At 34.6% G+C, this 12,366-nt stretch overlaps 1 protein-coding gene across 1 annotated transcript; it reads left to right on the top strand.

The window, feature by feature from the left end:
• The first annotated feature begins 5,237 nt into the window (after positions 1-5,237).
• On the top strand, positions 5,238-8,018 carry LOC143635106 (adenylylsulfatase HINT3-like). The gene is made up of 7 exons (XM_077103003.1): positions 5,238-5,402; positions 6,501-6,556; positions 6,726-6,783; positions 6,850-6,916; positions 7,013-7,068; positions 7,547-7,600; positions 7,679-8,018. The coding sequence occupies exons 1-7, from the start codon at positions 5,238-5,240 to the stop codon at positions 7,808-7,810; spliced, it is 588 nt and encodes a 195-aa protein (XP_076959118.1). The 3' UTR covers positions 7,811-8,018.
• The last annotated feature ends 4,348 nt before the right edge of the window (positions 8,019-12,366 follow it).

The raw sequence follows: 12,366 nt of genomic DNA, 5'->3' as shown, positions 1-12,366 counted from the left end.
ATAAGATATATGGTGTTGGGCTAAGAAATATATGGACTCAAAAGAATGGAAATGAGCTTAAGGGTTTACGGGCTTGAGGTATATATATACCTTAAACCCGTCCCTAAAACCCTAGATCTCATACTCTTTTCATTTTTATCCAAACATCTCAAGAAAACACACACAATCTCACTCATATATTCCATTTTCATTTCGAATTCAAGAGCAAGATTCAAAGAGGTTTACACTCTCTACACCTAGACCAACTAGGATCATCAAGGTGCAAGTTAGCTCAAGACCCAAGTCTAAATCGGATTATAAAAAAGGTATGTTTTATGCTTAAAGGTGATTCCTTTGTTATCGGTTATCCATAAAGTTGGTAGGGTGTTAGATCGGGTACCAATGATTGATAAAGTTGTAAATTTGGCACCAAATGAAGTTTGGAGCATAAACCTAATAAATGGCCTAAGTCCTTGTTTACTAGAAGATCCCAAACAAATGAAGTTATATCTAATTACCATTTTGTGGGGTAGACTTAAATATGAGGCTTCATGAAATAATAATGCACAGCTCGTGATCAGAAGGAAATAAAAATGGGTAAGCTTTGAATTGTTATAAAAAAAATAAATAAAAAAAAAAGAGTTAGATGGAGAATATAACATCTAATCATTGTTGGTGGAATGGTTAAGGCATGGAGTAGAGAATTCGGAGGTCGCAGTTTCGAACACCGGTTCTCGCATGTATTTTTAACGAGGTGGAACGTTTGCAAGATGAGCTTGTCCATGCGAAAGCGACTAAGGAAACTAACTAATTCCGTTAGTTAAATTAGTGAGAAGTCGGTTAAGTTTGTTAAACGACTAAAGTAAATACAAATAACCATGTTAGATCCATCAAACTTTAGTAACAAGTTTAGTTTACGAAGCCAGCTTAGTAACTCCGTTCACTAGGTTAATTTAGTTCACTAACTTGGTTAGTTATGTTAAGTCAGTTAATTAGTTAATAAATGTTTGCATATGTTAAACTAAACTAAGTTAATTTAGTTCACTAACTTGGTTAGTTATGTTAAGTCAGTTAAGTAGGTAATAAATGTTTGCATATGTTTAACAGTTAGCCATGCTCAGTTAAGGAGAGGGATTACTATTCAAAGTGATCGTAACAGGATCCAAGTTAGTTCTAGCCCCCTTTTTACGTTTAAACGTTTTTGGGGTTGTATGCATACTCAAGAAAGAAATTAAAAGATGAATGTGACATGTTTATATAAGAATGTAAACAGGTAAACTAATAATAAAAATACTTAACTATTTTGTGTGAAATTTTATAAAGAATGTGAGCAAGTCATGATGTGGACATCAGGGGGGGAGTCATAGTACCTTATACTTGTCCACATCATGAATGCTTGTGGGCAGTATGCAAATGCTTATACGATAGATAGACATGATAGTGTGTTGTAATGGAAAGGAAAACAGACATGAACAAAATAAAGGACTAAAAGCCTATACTGTGTTTAGGGCATGTGTTGTTATAGTAAAGTGGTCTAGCTAAAGATACAAGGTACTGAACGTGGACATAATATATGTGTATGTGATCTAGTTACAGATACAATGTATTGATTGATAGAATAGCATACGTGTAATATGGTCCAGTTATGGATACAAAGGATAATGTGGTACGGTTATTGATACAAAAGATAGTGTGGTCCTGTTATGGATACAATGAATATGTGGTCCAATTATAGATACAAAAAATAAATGGTCCAATCAGAGATACTAAGTGTGATAGTAAATAAATATGCGTATATGTGGTATGATTGCATGGTTGGTAGTTAATGAATGCATAGATATACGTTGTGTGATTGCATGGTCCAGCTATGGATACTAATGAAAGAGATAGTGGGTATATGTAACGCCCGTTAATTCCGGTTTCAAGAATTAAGGATTGTAGAATATGTATAATTCTCGGGATTTATCCAACATTCCTCAGAAGCCTTTACGTCATCCCGGTATGTCTCATCGCTTAACATTTCTTCCAAGTTGCATTATTATTATTTTCCGGGGGCTAGAATGAAAAAGTTTATGATATAACACTAAACAAAAAAACTAAACCCTAGTTTAAGCAGCAGCGATCGGCCACTTCCAGCCCCCCCCCCCTTTCATTGCTTCGACTTTTTGATCGATTCCAAGCTCCTAGAAATAGTTCAAGGTATGTACTACATCCCCAACACTCTTTTTGCTCACCCCTAATCGTTTTGATGCTCAATTTTGTCGAAACTTTTCGTTGGACAGATTTTCGGCCAAGGTGTTATTGACCCACTTCCCGTGGATAAAAATTAGAGTTTCCGATGTAGAAAGATCCCCAGGTATGGCATTTACATCATATTAAAATTTCGTGGTCATTGGAGGTGTTTAGGTCGGTCAATCGATTTTAGTTCGAAAACTAGGGTTTATCGGGTGTAGAATTGCAAATTGTTGAGTTTGATGCGTTAATTGATCGGGTAACCGACCGAATCAGTTTGTACAGCCCTAGGGGGGTTTAAGGGCTGTGGAAAAATTATTTTTTTGATGCTCGGGGCTGTTGTGGTTAGTGCTTCGTCAATCAAGTCGGCGGTGCGCGAATTTTCGTTTAAACGTTAAAGTAAGAGTTGTAAAAAGGAACCGTCAACCCTATCAACTCGGGTGACATAATCTTGATGAATGAAAAGATTTAAAATGGAATTTGGTCCATTCGGGGCTGATTCGTTTAACAAATGGTTTTAAGGCTTATTACACGCGCATTCGACCCGATTTGATTACCCTTGGGCCTTGGGCTAAGTGTTGGGCCTTGGGCCAAAGCGTTGGGCTTGAACGGCCCATTAGGCAAGAGTGTTCTTATGGTCTAGTTTAGTAACGTGTTGTGTATAATTTACAAGCCCTCGCTTGTGATTGTGCACTTAGGGATTTCCTAGCTCGTTGCAGGTGTTTGATTGATTTCAGGTGAGTTCATGATGCCCTTTTTACTCTTTTTACTTTTGGGCTAGCATGCACACCTACGTGTTTTCTTACATGATGAAATGTTTTAAACGAATTTATATAGGCTTGCTAGCATATAGTAGGCCTTGGGATGTTATATATATATATATATATATATATGTATATACATTATTGCTTGGCCTATATCTGGCGATGTTGTAGTCGTTTCGACTACTGATGTTGTGTATGCCTACTTTGTGTTTGCATGCACTGATGTTACGTGTTTGGGTTGTACGTTTGCTCGACCCTGATGTTATACGTGGATGTTATATATATATATACTGTGATATATATAGAGATGTAATTGAAAGGATGTTTGCATATACATTTTGTATATGTATGTATGAGGATGTTTAGTTTTCGGTAATGATGATTTGATGGATGCACCCTTTTACTTTTTAAAACTTTTGGTTTGACTATCATAACTATTACTACTGATATTATTTATTTAAAACTTGAACTCACTCAGCTCAAGCTGACTTTGTGTGCGTGTTAGTGTGAGTTTCAGGTTAGGAAGAGGATGCCTTATCGCTTGGACGTGCACGAAGCTACTTGGACGGTGAAGGTCATACGGGAATTGAAGTTCTACTATTAAACATTTATTTTTAAAAGTTTTTATTTAAAGATAACTATGGTGATTTTGGGCAAAATTCTCGGGTTTTGAGAACTTATTTTATTATTTATGTTTTCCGCTGAATTATACTCTGAATTGCTTATTTTAATGAAATGGATCATTTTTAAGTTTAAATTTTTACAAGTGTTTTGAATGATTACCAACTGTGGGGTTCCCGGGGTTCGGGGTCTTACAGTATAAACGGTGTGCTTGCTCCGATACGCATGAAAAGTACAAGGGTAAGAATGCAAATGAATGTGAATGAAAGAAAGGTCATCTAATGTATATTCGGATATGAAAGAATCGCATGACAATTGTTTTAGATTGATCATTTATGAAAAGAATGAAATGTTAGAACTTACTCAGTGTTTAGCTGACTTTTAGTAAGTATGCAGGGATGGTTGATGACATGGCGAACTTGAGATGCGTGCGAGGCTATTCATATTGAAGATCCATTATGTAAAAAGTTTTAGTTTCTGCTGCTAATTGTATGTGCTTCCGTTGTAACATACTAAGTTTATAAGTAAATCCATTGCCAAAGTAGGGCGCCCGTGTCCGGGGCCTTACACGTATGGGTAGCCTCCACGGTTTATAAACCACACGGCAATACCGCCACCACCCATATGGGTAGGCAACAGGTCGTGGTTCATGGCAAACCTTTACCGGGCATGAAAAAGGCGTGGGGCTGTTGGAAACCGTAATATATCCGTTGAGAAAGAAAAAAAATATATAATTTTAAATTTTAAAAACCTTTATATCTAAGGTCAACGACAGGGGTTGCTACATGCATGGTTGTAGAGTACTTGTTGGTAATGATGAAGAAGACGTTTCAAATGAATACCTGGTTAGTTATAAATCAAATGGGCCTTTTCTTATTTTTAAGACCATGATAAATTCATTATTCTAGTTTTAACTTGAAACGCATAAAAAGAAAAATGAAACTAAGTTTTAGATTATTTGTGTCATTTAGTTTTTATTTTACTATTTTTATTCACTACTTTATTTAGTTTGAATTGTTGTATTTACTTTTCTGATTTTTAATTATATAATATTTTTTATTTTAATGAAATTTTAATTTTAATTACGTTTAATTGTCTAAATTATTTTAAGTTAAAAAAAAACAAAATGTTATAGTGTAGTTGCGGATAGATACTGCTAGTAATTTTATGGTTAGTGGATATTTGAAGGTTGAAATGAGATGACAATACAGGATTGGTTGGTGTTAGGGTCATATCTCTGACCGTCATAATTTTTTAATTTGAAAGTCAGTTGTCTATTCTTAACATTAAAAATTAGAAACAGAACCAATAGTGTTTTTTTTTTTTTTTTTTTTTTTGAACGACAAGAAAAAAAAAAGAAGCAATAATTTTTAAAAGCAATATTTATATAGTTTAGATTAAAGAATGAGATAACCCACGAGTGAGCGACCAATTGACAACTGAGTTGTCGTTTAGAGTATGGATTGATTATCATCCACAACCAACGAAACCCCCGTTATTGTATACACCACAAATTAAAATTAAATTATTATTAATCAATAAACCACCCTTATTTCTATTTCAATCGAACCATGGTGGCCCGATCACTTACTCTTTGATATACATATGATATAATATATGATACTGATTGATTGATTAAGAATGGAAGGTGCTCAACGACGTCGTTTGTCCGTCATCGGCTCTCATCTTCGTCCAGTTACAGTCACACCCACCTGGTTAAACATGTCTTCATGTTCTGATTCCGAGAAGCAGGAGACTGATTGCATTTTCTGTAAGATTGTTGGAGGTGAAGCCCCTGCTCTCAAGGTATTTCTATGTTTATTGAGTTTTGTCTTCCTAAAATGGATCTTAGGGTTTATACTATCAAATTCAATAAGTCTAAAAGTATCTGATTTATCATCAATGAACTTATATGTTTCCTTAAATTCTTTTGCTTTTGATGTATATAATATACTAGCTTTTGAACCTGACGGGATTTATCAAACGATAAAAATAAATAAGGATCGTTATTTCAATTGTGATTCTCAAAATACTTATGAATTAATTTAATGTAGACCTGAAGGAAAAACAAACGGGTAAAATTACTAAAATAGCATGGTTTTGGAGACGTCGGGTGTCGATTTGCAAGAAATTTAAATAATGTGCTAAGGTTATGTAGTTGGTCAAACTTCAGGTATGAAAATGACACCATGTTATAAAATCCACACTATGTTATAACCCATTTGACAAAATGATTTTGACACATGACCCATGAATAGCTAGAATGAATGAGATGAGAGATTAGGAAATTAGGTGAAATGTGGACTTGACACCTAAGCTTCAACATTTTCTTTTATTAGTATTGTAAGATGTAAGATTATAACACTCGTGGCACAAATATAAAATAGAAAACTTTTGAGACAAATTGACATAGTCCGAAAAATGAAATTGACCATCTAAATTAACATGTAAATACGGGAGAATATATTGGTTAGATCATGTGATTTGATATACTGATTAGGTTTTCTTTGTAATTATTCTCATTGTACTCATATAAATAGTCAATCAATAATGCATATTACCTTACGGGTTTTCATTACTTCAGTTTTTACAATTACAATGAAAGGGAAATAATTTCGAAATTGGGGCTCAAGATGATGGAAATTCGGATCTGTAGGGGTTAGTCTGGATTTCACATGTGAAGTGGGTCGAATTCAATATAAGATTTGAAAGTGTTTTAAGTCGGTTAAGTTTGTTGGTTAGGAATTATCGGTTTGTTTAATTAGTTCATGTGTCCTAGTAAGTTTAGGTTTGAGTCATGTCATTGTTTAGTATAAATAGGTTGGTAGGGTTTATATTTGCTTTTTTATTATGATCAACATGATACGTTGTTCTTATTTTCGTTAGATTGTCATCTGCCTACAGCTATATGAAGATGATGAATGCTTATGCTTTTTGGATAACAATCCTGTTAGCCCTGGGTAAGGTATCATATGTCTTAATATGCAATCATAATTTCCACTCCTTATATGCAAATGCAATGCACGTTTTAAAATCAAGACAACAGTCCCTTTTATATCTTTACATGTTCAACATTAGATGGTTTCCAATTATTTTTGCACTAAATAATTTATCTTACCATTTTGTCAGGCACTGCCTTATTATTCCTAGATCCCATTATCCGTCTCTGGTAGCAACTCCACCATCTGTAAGTCCTTCATAATATTTTAAGCATCTCACTATACCATTTAATAATAACTTGGTAAATTTGCAGGTGGTGGCTGCAATGTGCTCAAAAGTACCTTATATTAGCAAAGCGGTAATGAAAGCCACTGATTCTGGTAATGTTTTTTATTAATCTTTTTTCTTAATGCTTCAAGATCATATTTTGAATATTAAAGTTACGTTTTTTATGACGTTGCAAATGAAACTTTCAGATTCATTCAACTTGCTGGTCAACAATGGTGTGGATGCAGGGCAAGTTATATTTCATGTAAGTATCAATAACCAAGAATTGGATTCCTGTTATCGAAGTCTAATTATTCGTTTATGTCTTATACATGTTAATGAGTAGGTTACACTTTTCGTCCTTTACGTATATACCAAATTTCAGGTTTATATCTTTAAACTGTCCTGTATGTTTTAACATGTTTGCACATTTCATAGTTTCCACTTATGGCCGTTAGTTTCTTTCGTTAAGTCCTGTCATGTGGGATTGCAGGTATTTTATTTAACTTCTCTTTATTAAACAATTCAACTTTTTTAGTAAATGGTAAAATGACAAAAATGCCCCTCATGTGCAATTTACCATGGCTAGACTTAACTGAAAAATCTAACACTAATTAGTGGAAAGGATGAAGCATGCCAACTTTTTTAAAATATAAAGGATGATTCTTGTTATTTTCTTGGTCGAAGGACGAAAGGTGCAATTAAGTTTACTCATGATCTTGTTATTGTTCTTCTTGGTTCAGACACACATTCATATAATTCCTCGTAGGGCCCGCGACTGTCTATGGGCTTCAGAGGTATGCTATACAACTCTTTGAGTAATTATCACAAATTTTTAGTTTATATTTATTAATTTGTTTTTTTTTTATTTTCAGAGTTTGAAGAGGCATCCTTTAAAGCTAGACCAGGAAGCTTTGCATCTTGTTAATAGCATTAGACAACATTTGTCATTTGTGGATGGGTTTGAAGATAACAAAGATCATGGAACCACTCTCATTGGAAGCTAGCAGGGCCCACTCTCATGGTTTGTAATTCTATCCAGCCTTTGTTTGCTTTGTAACTTTAATATTTTCTTTTCTTTTAAGTTGATTTATTGATTGTACAAATTGGAGAGACTTGCAGTGTGTGTTTTTGTGGTGCCCATTTGGGTTTTTACAATCTTTTTCCAACTTATGTTTTGACAGTTAAATGTTTCATTATATGTTTGTATATCCATCAAGGCTTGCACTTATTTTGTTGTTTGTTAAAAATATTTTTACTAGGAATGAACACTTGTGAAGTTCATACACACATCAAAATGATCATTAAATCCATGCTCTTTTAACATTTCATGAGTGGTGTTCAACCCAAGTTAATGAAGATCATTATCTTCAAGCTTTAAGATAACCAACAATCATGAATATTCTAAGAAGACAAGACGAAAAACACAAACTTAAATACACGAGCTTAGATTTGGTGATCACTCACGACATTCGTAAGACAGCACCACCAGATCAATTACGTGACAAGAAGCAAGTTAGAAACATTTGAATTATACTTGCTAGCAGTCACCACGTGATTAATGGAACGTTGTAACTATGATCTTTATCTTCATCGTAAAGAGACATCGACAGTAAAATGTAATAGAAAAAACTCGGAATTGAGGATCCGAAAATCTAAATAAGATGGATTTGGTCATTTATGCTTGTCTTTTCATTTCTTGTTCTTTACTTGACAAAATAATAAACTAGTGAGAATTTATTAAAAACTATAAAAAACTGAAATTTATGTTTTTTACCGCTTATAATGAGGCAAGCAAGCCTAATTCTATTTGGTTCTTTGTTTCTTTTCTTTTCTTTTTTTAACAGCCAATTTGGAATTTAGAGGTGCACAAAAGGCCTGGTTCCGAACCCGACCCGGTGTACCTGACCCGGAACCTCTTCCTATCCGTACCCGACCTACGACTGGTATTAGGTTTCTTCCCATATATATACCCGGAACTGAACTCGGCCCGTAACCGGTTCTCCCTTTACCTTGTCAAAAGGCGGCCCGACCCCACCCGAAACCCGAAAAAAACACGGAAAACCAGGTCAAATATCCGAGACACAGAACCGGTTCCTCCCCGACCCGGTTTTGACTTGTGTTGACCATACCCGGAACCGGTTCATAAAAATACCAAGTTTATGCACCTCTTTGGATGCCTAATTAATTTAAGTTTCTAAATTAAGTAAAGGCCCAAAAATCAAAAGCCCAATTCGGTGAGGTGAGCAGCTCACACATCTCAAATCCAGGCCTAGCCCAAGCTATAAAGACTACATAGCCTACTAATTAAAAGTCTACATTGATACACCAATTCAGAAGTAACGAAAATCAAGTAATCAACCATCGATGTCCGAGTGGTATTATAATTAGGCATCTTGATAACACGATCCGTTTATAATGAAATAACTTTTCTTAAAATATATGATCTATAAATTCAACCCGCTATCCTCTTTAACATGCGTACAACTTTATTTCGACCCACCGTCCCGAATACGTTCTATGTACAACTTGACTACAACTCACTAAAATTTACCTGCCAGCCCGTGTTGGCAGTGTTCGGGCGGTTACATGGTTCTAAGTTTGTCCGGATTAAGCTTGATGTCTTCGCCAAGAATAAATAGAGCCCATTTGTTACCCACCATATCCATATTGTTAAATTCAATATATTTGCTTTAGAGCCCATTTGCTAGCACACTAAAAGATTTTTTAGAACACGGCCCAATCAACTTCAGCCCGTGTCATAAAACGACCCATTTTAACAGGAATATAACACCTAAAATCTTTTAAATGTAAAGTTTTATTTTATTTTTATTTTTTTTGAAAAGCAACTTTTTTAGAAACTCCCACCAAAAACAACTGGCCACAGCAAAACAAAACTCAACGATTATAATATAATTAAAAAATATTAAATTCACGCCAATCTTACCGAAGGAGAGATTGTGTATAAACCTATGTTTGAACCCTAAAAACCCGAGTGATTTGATGCCCTCTATAACTTTCCTAAGCTTTACCTCTATGTTTGAGAATTGGGCATCATTTCAGCTATTCAAATGCACCAATGTGTCATGGATTATATTCTTTTGTTGTTCATCTTTCGGGATCGTATTACAGAGCTCAAACAAATTCCTCACCGTGAAGGCAAAGATTTGATTGATCTTAACCTAACTACTAAAATAAATATTCATTCTATGTATCACTTGAATCATAAATTGTGTTGGTGTTTTGGTAGGTGATGCAGTACAAATTCCAACCAATGCATTGCAACTTGTACATTTAACTTATTGTGGCCTGCACCATACAACAAGCACCAGTTGAAACTTGAAAGATTCTTGGTTAGAGTCATTTATTGGGGAAGTTGTAACTTAAAATTAATTAATGTTTATGTGATCATAACCCAATGTAGATTCTTGATTTTATGATTAGAAAATCATACATTCCCAAGCTTTTTACTGACCGTTTCTTGGGTCTTGTGATTTTTGGATTTTGAGTATTCCTAGAGATGCTACTACTGTCACAGTGTCACAAAAAATAAGAAACATGGCCACTGTCATATCATAGTTTTGTATGTATTGCCAATATTAGTAGCAATGGCACCACTTTATTCTTGGATCTATGTGGACAATAATTATAAAATAATATTTACCTCTTTTTTCTCTTATATTTATATGTCTCAATTAGGGATGGCAATTGAAACTCAAACCCGATGAGAAAACCCGAAACCCGACATAAATGAGACGGGTAATACCCGACCTATTAGGGTTTGGGATGGGTTTAGGAATAGTTTTGAAATTTTTCACGGGTTTGGGACGGGTTTAGGATTTCTAATATACTCGATTACCAGACTAGATTACCCGATAACATAGGCCCATTTACCCGATTATATACCTGATGTACCCGATATAGCTTATTATATTATACTTATACTATATTCCAAATATATTATTTGTCGAAATTTGTTTATGTCAATTATTTGAGATATTTTACCTTTATGATAACCATCTTTGTAATCGATTAGTTATATTTGTCAAAACCCTGGTAGAAACCCGACGGGTTTTGAGCCGGGTATACTCGACGAGTATTTTGTCAAAATCCGATAGGAAACCGGAAACCCGATGGGAAAACCCGAAACCCGACGGCTAATTACCCGATTAAAACCAGACAGGTCTGGGACGGGTTTGGGATGGACTTTTATAACCGGGTATGGGTTTGGGAATACCTAAACCCGACCCAAACCTGACCCATTGTCATCCCTAGTCTCAATCATTTAAAGGAGTGTGGCAATAACAAAACTAATCTTTTTTTATCTTTTAACATATAGGTTGGAATGGATGAGCACAAATATAACCCATATGGTTATTTGTATAAAAAAAATTAATCATGATTCGGATACATTTAAAATCGTAGACGTCAAACTTGATATGTGCAACTTAATATAAACAAGTCAAAAAACTTTGACGGATTGTAAACATTTTTGATGAACTATAAATGAGTTGTAGTTAAATTGAAAACGGATTAAATGAGTCACATATGACAATGGATCGTAATAAATGGATTCGACGTGTAAGCTTTATAACATATATTCATTCTTTTATTTTGTGTTCTAATTTTAAAAGGTTGATGGGTGATAATGTGCGAATACTTGAATTATCTCATTTTCTAGATATTTATCTTTTTTTTTCAGCTAAATTTATTTGATTAAAAAGTAGTATACATTGATACGAAGGCAAGCATGCAACAATCACATTTATTAATAAGGTGTTAAGAGAAAATAACCAAAAGTGGAACTACACACCTAGGTAGTGTTTGTTATGGAGGAATGAAAGGTGGAATGTAATAAGTCATTCCAAAGGAATGAAAAAAAACATGTTTGTTTGTCATGCATGAATGGAATGGATCATTCCAAATGGAATGAAACTCCTTTCATTTCTTTGGGTATGGGGGTATGTTTGGTTGGAGGTAATGGAATGAGAAAGGAATGGAATGGGAGAAGGAATGGAATGGACACGGGAATGAAATGGATCATTACCATTTCATTTCCTTGTTTGGTTAACCTATGAGAATGAAATCAATTATTCATTTTTATTGTTTGGTATCTAAAAAAAATTGTAGAAATGAAATAGAAACAATAAAAGCACTCATATCTCAAAATACTTATTATCCCCCCCCTTCCCCCCAAAAAAAAAACTTACAATGGCGACGGTGGTAACTCCGGTGACGAAAATGGTGGTGATGGTGGTGGCGGCGGTGGTGGTGTCGACGGAGATGGTGGTGGTGGTTGTTAGGTGGTGGTGTTGAGTAAGTAGAGTGAAGGAGAAATGGAATGAAAAAAAAGAAGGGGGTTGGGAAGGAATGGTTTTGATGGAATGTGATTCCTTGTGTAATGGATGATTCCATTCCATTGAGCAACCAAACACCACATTTTTCATTCCCACGTAATGAATTATTCCATTCCTACTGTTATTCCTGCATACCAAACGCTACCTGGGTGTTTTTTTTTCATTCCTCCAATGAATGAAAAAATCAAAAAGTCAACGATCATTAT

The sequence above is a fragment of the Bidens hawaiensis genome, unplaced genomic scaffold, assembly GCF_021521415.1.
Source record: "Bidens hawaiensis isolate Kalapana, Puna unplaced genomic scaffold, B.hawaiensis_p1.1 tig00007411_1, whole genome shotgun sequence".
NCBI lineage: Eukaryota > Viridiplantae > Streptophyta > Magnoliopsida > Asterales > Asteraceae > Bidens > Bidens hawaiensis.
Note: the sequence above shows the minus strand (reverse complement) of the source record. Positions and strands in the feature narration are given on the sequence as shown.

Excerpts from the sequence above, each read along its gene's own strand:
- LOC143635106 (XM_077103003.1), top strand. The coding sequence starts at position 5,238 with ATGGAAGGTGCTCAACGACGTCGTTTGTCCGTCATCGGCTCTCATCTT. Across the intron at positions 7,069-7,546 it reads CAGGGCAAGTTATATTTCAT|ACACACATTCATATAATTCC; the intron begins GTAAGTATCAAT and ends TTCTTGGTTCAG. Across the intron at positions 7,601-7,678 it reads ACTGTCTATGGGCTTCAGAG|AGTTTGAAGAGGCATCCTTT; the intron begins GTATGCTATACA and ends TTTTATTTTCAG.